The sequence below is a fragment of the Lynx canadensis genome, chromosome D3 (assembly GCF_007474595.2).
Source record: "Lynx canadensis isolate LIC74 chromosome D3, mLynCan4.pri.v2, whole genome shotgun sequence".
In the NCBI taxonomy this organism is placed as follows: domain Eukaryota; kingdom Metazoa; phylum Chordata; class Mammalia; order Carnivora; family Felidae; genus Lynx; species Lynx canadensis.
In genome coordinates this window covers 67507720-67519897 of record NC_044314.2, presented here as the reverse complement: position 1 = coordinate 67519897, position 12178 = coordinate 67507720, and the positions used below count along the sequence as shown (strand labels likewise).

At 47.3% G+C, this 12178-nt stretch overlaps 1 protein-coding gene across 1 annotated transcript in view; it reads right to left on the bottom strand.

The window, feature by feature from the left end:
- GRK3 (G protein-coupled receptor kinase 3) overlaps positions 1 to 11605 on the bottom strand; it is a 127962-nt gene extending 116357 nt beyond the window's left edge. Inside the window, exon 1 of the mRNA XM_030335772.1 lies at positions 11493 to 11605. Within this exon, the coding sequence (XP_030191632.1) occupies positions 11493 to 11605 (113 nt within the window). The remainder of the gene's footprint in view (positions 1 to 11492) is intronic.
- Between the last annotated feature and the right edge of the window lie 573 nt (positions 11606 to 12178).

Genomic DNA, 12178 nt, shown 5'->3' with positions numbered 1-12178 from the left:
GACAATTTGGCATCGTCTTGCGAAACTGAGAATGCCCCTCTCTTACTTCCAGGGGTCTATCCTACGACCCCAAAGAGGCACAGGTCAGCATACCCACTGCGCCGGCGCTTGTGATTACGAACACAGGGTTAGGTAAACAGCGGTCTTACGATGTGTCATGCAGCAATTCAGAGCACTGAGAAGCATCTCTTCACTACTACCAAGGACAAGCCGAACATGTCTCAGCAGGAGCAGAGGGCAAGTTGTAAAGGGACTCACTAATGTGTTCCTGACAAACACAACTCTGTCCCAGTATGATGCCCACAGCCTTTCTGTGTGAAGGTTAAATGTGCAACCTGTTTCATTAGTTTTCCATCACAATGTAGAATGTACTGCTAACAAGTTTAATGCGAAAAATCCTTTATGTATCTAGAGTAAACAGACAAGTGTGCTCGAGCCAAGGGTATCCATGTACCTGCTGATGGAGAGAGAGAATTTCAGTTTTTGTTTTTTAAAGATAAGGGCATATGTGAGATTACAAAAAGATGCTTGGGGTAAGAAAACATTAAGATCAAAAATACTGACGTGTAGCTTTTCTCAATTTGTAACACGGTCATCATTAATGATAACTAATCCTATTACCGAACATGACATTTATGACATCTTATCTTTTAAAGAATTATTCACATATTTATTATTCAATCAACATCACCAGTGAAATGATATGTAAGCCCCTTATCAGATGCCTGTAGTGGATAACCCTTACGGTGAGGACAATTCATTTTCAAACTGTGTTGGTAATATCTGAAATTGACACCCCTCCTCTACCCACATCTAGGAATTTTCTTTGCTTAGGTGATTCATATGGCAAAAGATAGTCTGTAGGTGTCTATTAAAATGCACAGAGCTTTGAGCCCTTGGCTATCAATGTGATCTTGAGCAATTAGTTTCTCTCTGGACCTGAATTGCCTCCTTCTAAAATGGAGATGATGAAATACTGGAGAGCCGTTTCCAAGAATCTGAAAATAAAGAAGCAAGCTTGCCCTCTGAGAGTAAAAACTTTAAATCAATACATCACACAAAGGGCAGAGAAATGCCAAAGTTTCCTGGGCTGGCTGGCAGGCACTAGCTGTAACTGTGTTCTCCAACCCAGAGGAGGTCTGCCCCCCAGTGAGAACAGGAAACACGGCAACAAGGAAGGACACCCAGATGCCATCACTGCTGGGGAATTCATGCACGTCACATCCAGCGTAAAGCCATCCCATGGAGAAATGACTAGGTCCCAGCTCCTAAAACTGACGAACCTGAGGCTAGACCCTTCCGACCCATCGGGCTATAGCCTGTGATGGCTCTGCTACCTTCGGAGGGCCACTTCACCTCTACAAGGGCAACACACAGGAGAGAATGCTCTGGTCACACAGCCTTCCAGCATCTGGGCTCCCGGGAGATTCGTGTTGACTATATAGTGGCAATCCGCCATCATCGACCCTACCCTAGATCCCTGGATGGTCAGGAGATGATTAATCATAAGCCACGACACTTACCCTAAAACTCTAATCTCACATGAAGGAGTGTGAGTTTCCACGATCTACCTCATTAAGCTTTCCCGGTATGAAATAATCAGAAAAAATAAGCTTTTCTTATAGCATAACTTGACTTTTTTTTTTAGAATAATTTGAATGCCAGTTCCCCACTAAACAGGGCACGTTATTTGAACAACAGAAACACAGAAAAACTGGCTGGTTTTCCTTGTGGAATAAAAAACCAATCAAATGATTAAACCCTAAGAAACCCCGGACCACAAAAACCGTCACACTTCTTTGGGGGCAGGGGGGTAGGTCATGAACCTAAGTATCCCCTCTCGCTCAAGGTTTAGAAACTGCTAATGTGCAGGGGCGCCTGGGTGGCTCAGTCGGGGAAGCGGCTGACCCTTGATCACAGCTCAGGTCAGGATCTCACTGTTTGTGAGTTCAAGCCCCGCATCGGGCTCTGCTCTGACAGCACAGAATCTGCACAGAACTGCTAAGGTGAAGAAAACACCTCCCCCTTCTAGGCCAATTCTAGTTGCGATATTTTGCATAAATAATAAGCCTTCCTCTACTGCCAGTGGAGACCAAATGGAAGGAAGCAGGTCCTAAATGGAACAGAGAGGATAGCACAAACTTTTACACTCTACTCTATACTTACTGTGATTCCAAGAGCCACTGCATAATTAGCGTGTCATTATACTATAAGAAAAGAAATAGTAAACATAGTTGAAAAAAGAATGGCCCATTAAAGATGAATATTAAAATCCCTTGACCTTACCGGTTAGGGTTAGTTGTTTCTAAATGGAATACAGACACCTCCCTTACCACCCCCACCCCTAACCAAGTAGCAAAAGCCTCATATGTTGAAAAGAAGACACATCTGAAAATGTCATCTCAGCTTTAGACATTCACGTTGCAAAATGAAAGTCTGCGGTATTTAACAGCTGTGTAAATGCCTTCCCATGTAACTTCTAGTTCATTTTTAACTTAAACCCTCATCAAAAGCAATGCAGACATAGAAAATTGACAGTACCCTGAAAATATAACCACAGTGATCTTTCTAGATCGAGAATAAAGAACAATGGACTGACTTAATTACAAAAGCACAAATACCAAGAGCTCGTTCCCCAGTCAAGTTCTATTGCTGAAAATGAAGATATGCTTGCTGCCTTCCCCAGAAGACTCCTAATGGAACTGTAGGTGTAAGTTTTTGAATATACGAAACATTAGCCCTAAAATCCTCAGAAAAAGGCTTTTTTTGGCATAATTAAAGCTCGTTTTCTTCCTAAAAATATTTTAGCCCACAATTTTCTAAGAATGTACACAGGGCCTCGAAGTTAGCACTCAGCAAGTGGCAGACAATGTCAAAAGCCACCTGGTACCCATCGTAGCTTCTAAATTCTGACTAATGGAAATGTTAATCCCCTAATCAAGCTGGTGTGATGAATCTCAAATCATCAGAGGAACCAAAAATTTTCTCCCCATAACGGAACTTGAGAGAGATTCAACCACACACTTGGAATAAGATTTTTCACTGGTTTTGCCACCACTGAATTAAGTAGAGGAATTCTACAGGTATCTTTTCAGTCTTCTTAAACCTTAATATTCTGACTCAGCCAGGTCATAGTCAGACTGATGGGCACAGATTACAGAGAGCAGCGTGCAGACTTCAGCTTGATTTGGGGAGTGACTAAAAGGACTGGGGACAGCTTCCTGTGAAAGCCACTGTGGGATAGGGTAGCTGCCTTCAGATATCGGAAAATCTGTCACTTTTTCAGGGACTAAACTTGTTTGTACAACCATGAAAGGACAGCAAAACATCAGTTCACAGAATTAATTGCAAGAGAGCTTTCCAACATCACAGAGCTTCCAAAGATGTTCCTCGGAGATGACCCTGCCTGGACGTCAGACAGAGAAGTCACCCATCCAATGCATGACTAAATTGGATGCCCTCCAAGATCTTTTCAAACATGAGATACTACAATGCTATGTTATTAACATGCAATCTGTTAATGTCTAAGGAATACTGAAATGAATCACCTTATGCTCAATACACTGAAGCCAGCTGCTTTTAGGCTGTGATTTTGGTTCATTTTACTGAAGCAAAGTCCTCTAAAGGATGAGCTAATTCTCCTAATTGTTTAGTTATCTGTATTTAAGAATAGCAATGCTCATGAACTCTTACGTATTGAAGCCAACATAGCCCAGAGCCGGATGGATGGATGGATGGATGGATGGATGGATGGATGGATGGGTGGATGGATGAAAAGAAGGAGAATGAAAAGAAGAAAGAATGGATGGATGGATGGAAGGAAGGAAACATGGAAAGATGGATGGATGGGTGGGAGGAAAGAACAGATGCAAGGATGGATGGGTGGGTGGGAGGATGGATGGAAAGAAGAAAAAGAGGGAGGGTAGAGTAAAGGTGGGGAGGAAGAAAAGAAAGAAAAAGAACCGAGTGAAGGGAGCCTGGGTGGCTCACTCAGTTAAGTGTCTGACTTCAGCTCAGGTCATGATCTCGCGGTTCCTGAGTTCGAGCCCCACGTCGGGCTCTGTGCTGACAGCTCGGAGCCTGGAGCCTGCTTCCGATTCTGTGTCTCCTTCTCTCTCTGGCCCTCCCTGCTCGTGCTCTTTGTCTCTCTCAAAAATAAATAAACATTAAAAAAAATTAAAAAGAACTCAGTGAGGTAGCATGTATGCAAGGTTCTAGACACATAGTGCCACCAATGCTAGAAGAAAACAGAAGAAATCTGGGAAATTCACTTACTTATGTGTCTAAAGGTCAACATCTGCTCTTTGCTGCCTGGGTCAACATATCAACTTTTCAGAAATCCTGTCTCCCAACCTGCTTCTGCAGGGCACGTGGCACAGGGGCTCCATGCAATGCTGCCTTTTATCGGCTACTACTTGGTACTTTCTTAAGGTGTTACATTTTGTGCTGCATCTAATCCCTACAACGACCACCCATGGTATAAATTAAAGAAAAATCACCTTTTAATATTTCGTCCAATCTTTTTCTGAGTTGTGACTGTGTGAGATTAATGTCCTCTCTTGTTTACAAACACATTGTATGGGGTGGCTGGTGGCTCAGTCGGTTGAGCGTCCAACTCTTGGTTTCGGCTCAGGTCACGATCTCATGGTTCGTGGGATGGAGCCCCACGTTGGTCTCCATGCTGACAGCACAGTGCGAAGCCTGCCTGGGATTATCTCTCTCCCTCTCTCTCCCTCTCTCTGCCCCTCCCTCGACCTCTCTCTCTCTCTCTCAAAATAAATGACTAAATTTTAAAAATATATATATATATATTGGGGCACCTGGGTGGCTCAGTCGGTTAAGCGTCCGACTTGGGCTCAGGTCACGATCTCGCGGTCCATGAGTTCAAGCCCCGCGTCGGGCTCTGTGCTGATGGCTTGGAGCCTGGAGACTGTTTCCGATTCTGTGTCTCCCTCTCTCTCTGCCCCTCCCCCGTTCATGCTCTGTCTCTCTCTGTCCCAGAAATAAATAAAAACGTTGAAAAAAAATAATAATAATAAAACATTAATATATATATGTATATATACACACACACCCAGAGAATATGCCCAGAGATGGGGGGGGGGAGGGGACATTTTATGATCACAAATGAATAGATATCATATTATACAGCTAGGAAAAACTAAATACAGTGAATTTAAGTGACTTATCAAGGGCCTGTGGCAAGTTGCCAATGGAATCTGGTCCATATTTCCTGGTTCCTGATCTAGAACTGTATCATAGTGTGGCAGGTGATAAGGAGGGCACAGGAAAACGAGCCCAGAAATGAAACAGCTGACCTACAAGTTCACTAGGGATGAAAACTGGGCCTAGGTACTTTCATATCATCACCTTTTCCTAGAATCCTGAGACCCTGGAAGAAGGAAACGGCAGCCAGCAAGAATACAGGTCTATGTGGAGGCTGACTGTCACAAAACACCAATGACAGAGTCAACGAACTGTCCTCTCTGTCATGCCCCACATAGAAAGTTCTATGGCCTGCAGATGCTCCGCGCTGAGGCTGAAGCATAGATGACCTAGGAGAAGACTTCCAAAATTAGAAGAAACATTTACAGGGTATGGGGAGCCAAGGTATTACTTCTCCACCACCCCCCCCCCGCCACCCCACAGTTTATTGTAGACCTACAGGGCAATCACGAATGGCCCAGGGGGTGGGAGTGCTGATCGATGACAAAAATAAAGAACAAAGACTCCGGAACCAGGAGAAGCAGAAGCAGGTCAGGGCCTCATTAGTGTGCAAGTTTCTAAACATGCAAATGAGTTCACAACACTCAAGTGGAAGTCACCCCTCCAAGGTCTCCATTGCCCCACTGCCAAAGTCCAGAGGAGGACAAGGACAGAGAAGACCACCACGCATACACATCTTCATCAAAATATCAGCATTCCTCGGACACATGGTTCACCAGCAAAGGAAAACTGTTTGCGGGAGAAAGTGATTTTTATCGCGAAGAAAGCCAAAAATATCGTTGTGTCCCTTTTCCCCTTTCCCCAGAATGGAACAATTCGGCGGGGGTGGGGGACGGGGGCCACTCTCTTTTCCGAATAATAACCCCCACAGAAATCCTGTTTGGGGACCGGGCTGGGGAGAGGAGGGGAGAGGCGGTCTATTACACCGATTTCTTGGCGGCAAGGTTGCAAGGTTGCGCTTCTTGCGTTGAACAGAACGGGCATTTAACCCTCGAGCTCCTCATGGGAAATAAGGAAAAAACTGCTTATCCACTTAGTGATAATTACCGCTTTGCCACATCCCAGAGGAAGAGCTGTTCTCCATCAGTCTCTGAGGACGGTCCTGACTTTTCAAACGCTGCACCAGCAGCCGATAGACATGGCCCGCAAAGTGATTTTTCCCCAACGGAAAAATTGCAGAAGGGGTGAGGGTGTTCCTTATTCGTGTTGGCACAATGGCAGAGCAAGGACGAAAGGACCCCATTCTGGACTACGCTTCGGCTGTCACCCGGGGCAGAGGTCCCTAACTGTCTGGATGAGGCTACGTCACTCACCAGGCTGCACTGTCACGGGGAACAAATGCACTCATGATGCAAAGTGCCCGGGAGAAAGGAAATCTCAATAAATGGTAGTTGTTACGTTGCTGGCTCGTGGAAGTAATAAACCTTCTCTTTCCCTCCTCAGGGCTACGGAGACCCCAAGCATCCTGTTCTCCCCCACTCTGCATTTCCTACTGTGCTTTGCCGCCCACTGTCAGATAAAGACCTACACGTCCCTGCTTCGAGCCTTAGCCAACAGTTCCTGTCTTGTCCAAACACATGTTTGGCAAAGCCAAGTTCAGCATACTGAAAAGCACTTTTGAGACGCGTGTAAAAACCGGGATTGTCTGAACCCAAAGAGATCTACTGGGCTCTCCGTTCAAAACATTTCACAATGCCGGATTTGGGGCAGCTTCTAGGTCCCAAATTGATTGCACTGGAACATCTATTTCTAAGAACTGACAACCACGCACAGCTCTTGAATCACCAAGTCACTGGCACAAATTGCCTCTGCCCAAGAATGGAATAATAACCGAAAGGTCAGAACAAATTACATTTTGAATGTGCACCTTAGTGGAAAAGAGGCAAGAACACCGCCACCGTTCTATACATAGAAAGACTCCTACCGGCGATACAGAGCACTCTTTCCCTGAAGGCCGTTCATTCTTTCAACATTGACTCTTCAGTTCCGAGTTGGGGAGGGGTGTGCACGGGCACAGAATCCCCTACAACCAAAACAGAGGAATAGTTCAAGTCTACCCCCAACGGCTCACACACTGGAGTCGGGGAAATCACTGAAGAAACTCCATTCCCACAGAAGAAGAAAACTGAGCTACTTCTCAACATGGATCCCATCTGATCTGGTTATAAACAGGAAGACGCAGCATTACCACATTACTATGTATACTCTGGCCGGATAGGTCTTCGGAGGGAATAACTAACCAATTATTGTAAAACGCTCAGCAAACATAATGCGTTCGATGATTGCAGAATAAAAAAGCCATACAAATTGCTACTTGTCTGTGGTTAAATAGAATCTTCAAGATACTGCACTTTATAAACATCTTTCTTGGATCAACCGTGTATTTCCCACTAGACTAAAAAAAAAAAAAAAAAAAAGAAAAAAAAAAAGCCCCTTGAAAGATGGGGCTGTGGTCAGGCTCATCATAGTCTCTCCATGCCTGGCTTGGAGACCCAGCTTCTACAACCCCCTACTGAAGTCATGTAATAAAGGGTGTCACAGATGTCCTGAGGAAATATTCTAAATGATCTAGGAAAGTTACAAAGAATCTTGCAAATGTTATTTTTCAGAAGTTCCTATCATATTGTAGGAATACCTTAAAAGGACAAGCATTGCTGGGGTGCCTGGGTGACTCAGTCGGTTAAGCGTCCGACTTTGGCTTAAGTCACGATATCACAGTTTGTGAGTTCAAGCCCCACATCGGGCTCACTGATGTCAGCGTGGAGCCCACTTCAGATCCTCTGTCCCCCACTCTCTTCTCTGCCCTTCCTCTGCTTGCACTCTCTCTAAAAAAATAAATATAACATAAAAATTTTTTTTAATTATCAGTGAATTGAGGCGCCTGGGTGCCTCAGTTGGTTAAGCATCCAACTTCAGCTCAGGGCATCATCTGGTGGTCTGTGGGTTCAAGCCCCATATCAGGCTCTGTGCTGACAGCTCAGAGCCTGGAGCCTGCTTTGGATCCTGTGTCTCCCTGTCTCTCTGCCCCTCCCCCTGCTCGTGTTCTCTGTCTGTCTCTCTCTCTCTCAGAAACAAACATTAAAAAAAAAAGCTTTAATAAAAAATAAATAATAAATAAATAACAATAAAAACAAAATAAAAAGACAGGCTTTGCAAATAATGATCCAATACTGTCAATGTCTCCTAAATGGACATGGGATGCAGGGAAAGGGTCAAGTTCATGTTACCCAACCAAGCCAATGGGACTTCACTCTGTTTGGAAAAGGTTAAAAAGTAATGAGCCTAAAGTAAAGTTGTCTTGATGATCCAGGGCTTTAAGACGCTGACCCTTCTGTAAGTCTTAGCTTATGAATTAGACCCTATCAAATAAAGGTACTTCTTCTCTAACACGGTGTAATGCTCGAGTTTCTGTCTGGGCCTGCACAGTGGGCTCGTGGGTCACAGTTCAGTCTTCCCAACAGATCCCATCATCAGCTACATTAACTCAACAAATGTTTCAGTAAACTGAAGCAGCTATGTAATCTCAACGAACAGTCAGCTATTCCGGGATTTACACTCATGGGTTCGTTAATTAAATAATGTGTCAACATAACAAAACAGTTGCCTCTCGCTATCTCAGAGAAGCAAGATCTCCCCAGGGGGCAGGACGCTCCATCTTCTGAGACTCTCCTGTAATAGGCAGGGGACCGCAGACCCAACCTTTCATTTAAACTAGCTAGATATCACGCAGTCCCGTAGCTTTTCTGGTTAAAACTGCGGAAGAAGCAAAGCAGCTAAAACGAGGAAGCATGCAGAAAATACTACAGTGATTTCAAATAATCGGCTGGAAATAAAAGGTCACTGGTGACAGACCCATGGCAAGTGTTATACTCGTCACTGAGATACTAAAAAGACGAATCTAAGCACCTTTTTCAAGAACACCAAAGACTGGTGATCACACAGTTCATGCCACAGTGAAGCTGAAATAGAAACTCTTATCAGAAAACATTTGACCACCGTCCTTTACCGACAGAGTGAAATCACACTAGTCTTTTGAACCATTGTGCTGAGGCATTTTAAAATGAAAATTAACTTCCTTACCAGATGGAGAAACCCCGCAGCCTCCCACCCCTACCCCAAAGTCCAGCAGGCAGCTACCACTACCTGCCATCCAGTGGTAGATAAAAATCTGCACGATGTTTTACTTGAAATGTCATGAGAAATACGCTCACCACCTCCCAGTTCTGCCTTAAAAGAAAGTGTTACCAAAGAACACCACCGAAAACAAAGGCATTCATACAAGGAAGTGAATACCCGAAACATGTAAGTATGTTCTCGAGAAGGACACTAAAAAAGCAGAAGTCACATTAAGTTCAAAACAACACACACACACACACACACACACACACACACACACGAGCAGAAGTTCCTAATTTTAATATTATATTTTGCCCCCCCCCCAAAACTAACCATGAACTAAGATTCGTCAATTTTATGTTTAGAGACTCTATATATTTAGGATTCCCTGCCCTTCAGGAAAAGTAGAAAAGGCAAAAGAAAAAGGAATTAAGCACTGTATACCATATTTATAAAAATGCAGTTTTTTAAAAACTGAAATCCAGGCTTGGTTTGGGGGTTCTTGTTTTACTTAGCTTCCCGTTTGCCAAAAAAATTTAAACAGCACTGATTTTCAATGAGCAACGGGTATGTTAGACTCCGGAAGAGGAGTGTTAATTTCACACTACTCCAAAAGGTCTATGCTCCCCCCTGCTTTTCCCTACTTGGCAAAGAGCACACCCTGCAAAACCAAGGGGGTGCATAGGCTAATGAAAAGGGCAAGCGAGCCAAAAATATCTACCACGTATTCATTTACACAGTTGGTCTTTTCACAACAAGTAGCTCAAACGGACTGATAATTTTCTCTGTTCATAGGGCTCAGGCTCATGAACGGACTTGGAAAAATCATCTGGTGATCACTTCGCATTAAAAGAAGGATTGTTTTCTTACGTCAAGGTAACAACTTAAGCAAGCTTGGGTAAGTGTAATGCTTGAAACACTGATGCTGGCCAGTGGAGAATAGTTTTGGTTGAGTTTCTAGTATTTTACCAAACTGCCTGGTTTCAAATTCACCACAAAGAAGATGCCTCTCTTTATCATCAATTCTACCAAGAGCTACTTAGCACATTCACTATACAACTCATGATGGTGTTAATCAGAAAAGAAGCTGGGGGGGGGGGGGGGGGGAATCAAACCCTAATCTTTTGATACACTATTTGAAACTCTATTAATCTGATGAACGATCTTTTCTGGGGTAGTGCTAATGACACGAACCAGTAAAGTCTTTAACTGGTTCCATTGATAAGAAACCATTCTCGAGATAAAATTAGAACTTGGTATGGCCCTCACTAAAACCCCTGGCCAATTCAATCGGGCCCTTCTTTGGTAATTTAAACAACAAATTCCTGTCTGGAATCAACCTTTCCATGTGCGTGTAAAGTGAATCCCATTTCAACCTTTTAATAAAGTACCACCAGTGGATCTGCAAGTTGAGGAAAGCTGCTTGGGCGATAGGCTTGGCACCAAAAAGAAAACTGTGTGGGTCACAAGCCACTCATCACTGCCCGGGGGGCACGAAAGAGGAAAAGATAGGAGGATAGGAAGCGGAATAGACTGGACCCCAAGGGGAGAAAGCACAGAAAACTGCACTTAAGTACCTGGGACAAAGGCAAGAAGCCTGCACTCCCCAGCTAAGGAGCACACAGGGAGCTGAGGAGAGGACGCAGTTGGCAACAGGGGCAGCAGGAACCAGAGAAGGAACGACCAGGATGCAGCACGGGGGAGCCACAGGCTCGGGGCAGAAGGGGCCCATGAGGATGGGGCTGGACGGGTGACAGAGAAGGGACAGAAGGGAGAGGGATGGGGCTGGAAGGGCAGGCTTGGGCAGGAGGGAGCCATGGCAGAGGAGCGCTGAGGACCACAGAGATGGGACACGAGGGGGCGACAGGGCTGGAGCTGGTCCAGCCAAGTCACAACCACCTCCCGGCAGCCCGTTGCCCGGGCGCTTCTGCGCGCGGAGCGCCACGCTGGGCACTTTGGGGCGCTCTCTCCCGGGGACCCCCCTCCCAGCAGCCCTCTGATGCCCATTTCAGAGACGGGAACGGTGAGGCTGAGGGTGGGGGAAGGATAACAGCAGCGGCCGAGCGCCCGACCCTCCCGGACGCAGGGGGTCGCTGGCGGCCGCCGAGGGCGGCGGCGCGGGGGGCGGCGCGGACCCGGGCGGCCGGTACCTGGGCTCGGGCAGCACGATCTTCTTGCTGGCGCGGGCGGCCGGGGTCGCCTTGCTCTTCTCCATCGCCATCAGGTAGCTGACATCGGCCAGCACGGCCTCCAGGTCCGCCATGTTGGCGAGCGGCGGCGGCGGCGGCGGCGGCGGCGGTGGCGGCGACTCCTCGGGACCCGGACGGGACGCGCTCCCGCCGCCGCCGCCCGCCGCGCCCCGACGTGGGGGGGCCGCCCCGGGGCAGCCCCCCCCCCGCGCGCGCTCCCGCCCGCGCGCCCCCGCGCCCCGCTCGGCGCGCCGCAGCCTCGCGCCCGCTGGGGTCGCCGCGCGCCGCCCCGCCCCCCGCGCGCGCCCCCGCCCGCCGCCCCGCGCACGCGCCGCCGCCCCCGCCCCTCTAGCCGGGGGTCGGCGGGGAGCGCGCGCCCGGCGGTCGTAGTCCCTCGGTTGGCCGGCGTAGCTGCCCTGCCGGCCCAGCCCTCGTCTCCTGACCGAGTGCCCGCGGGCACCGTCCCGCCCTCCCTTCGGGGTGGCCACGGGGGACTTCCTCTCCTCCTCCTCCCCCTCCTTTTTTCCCTCCTCCTCCTCCCCACTTCCCGCCTCCCGCTCCAGGCGCGCTCACGCCCCCTCTCCTCCGGACCCCTGCCAGCCGGGGATGCCCTGGACCCGACGCCCACCACCCAAGAAGCGGTGGGG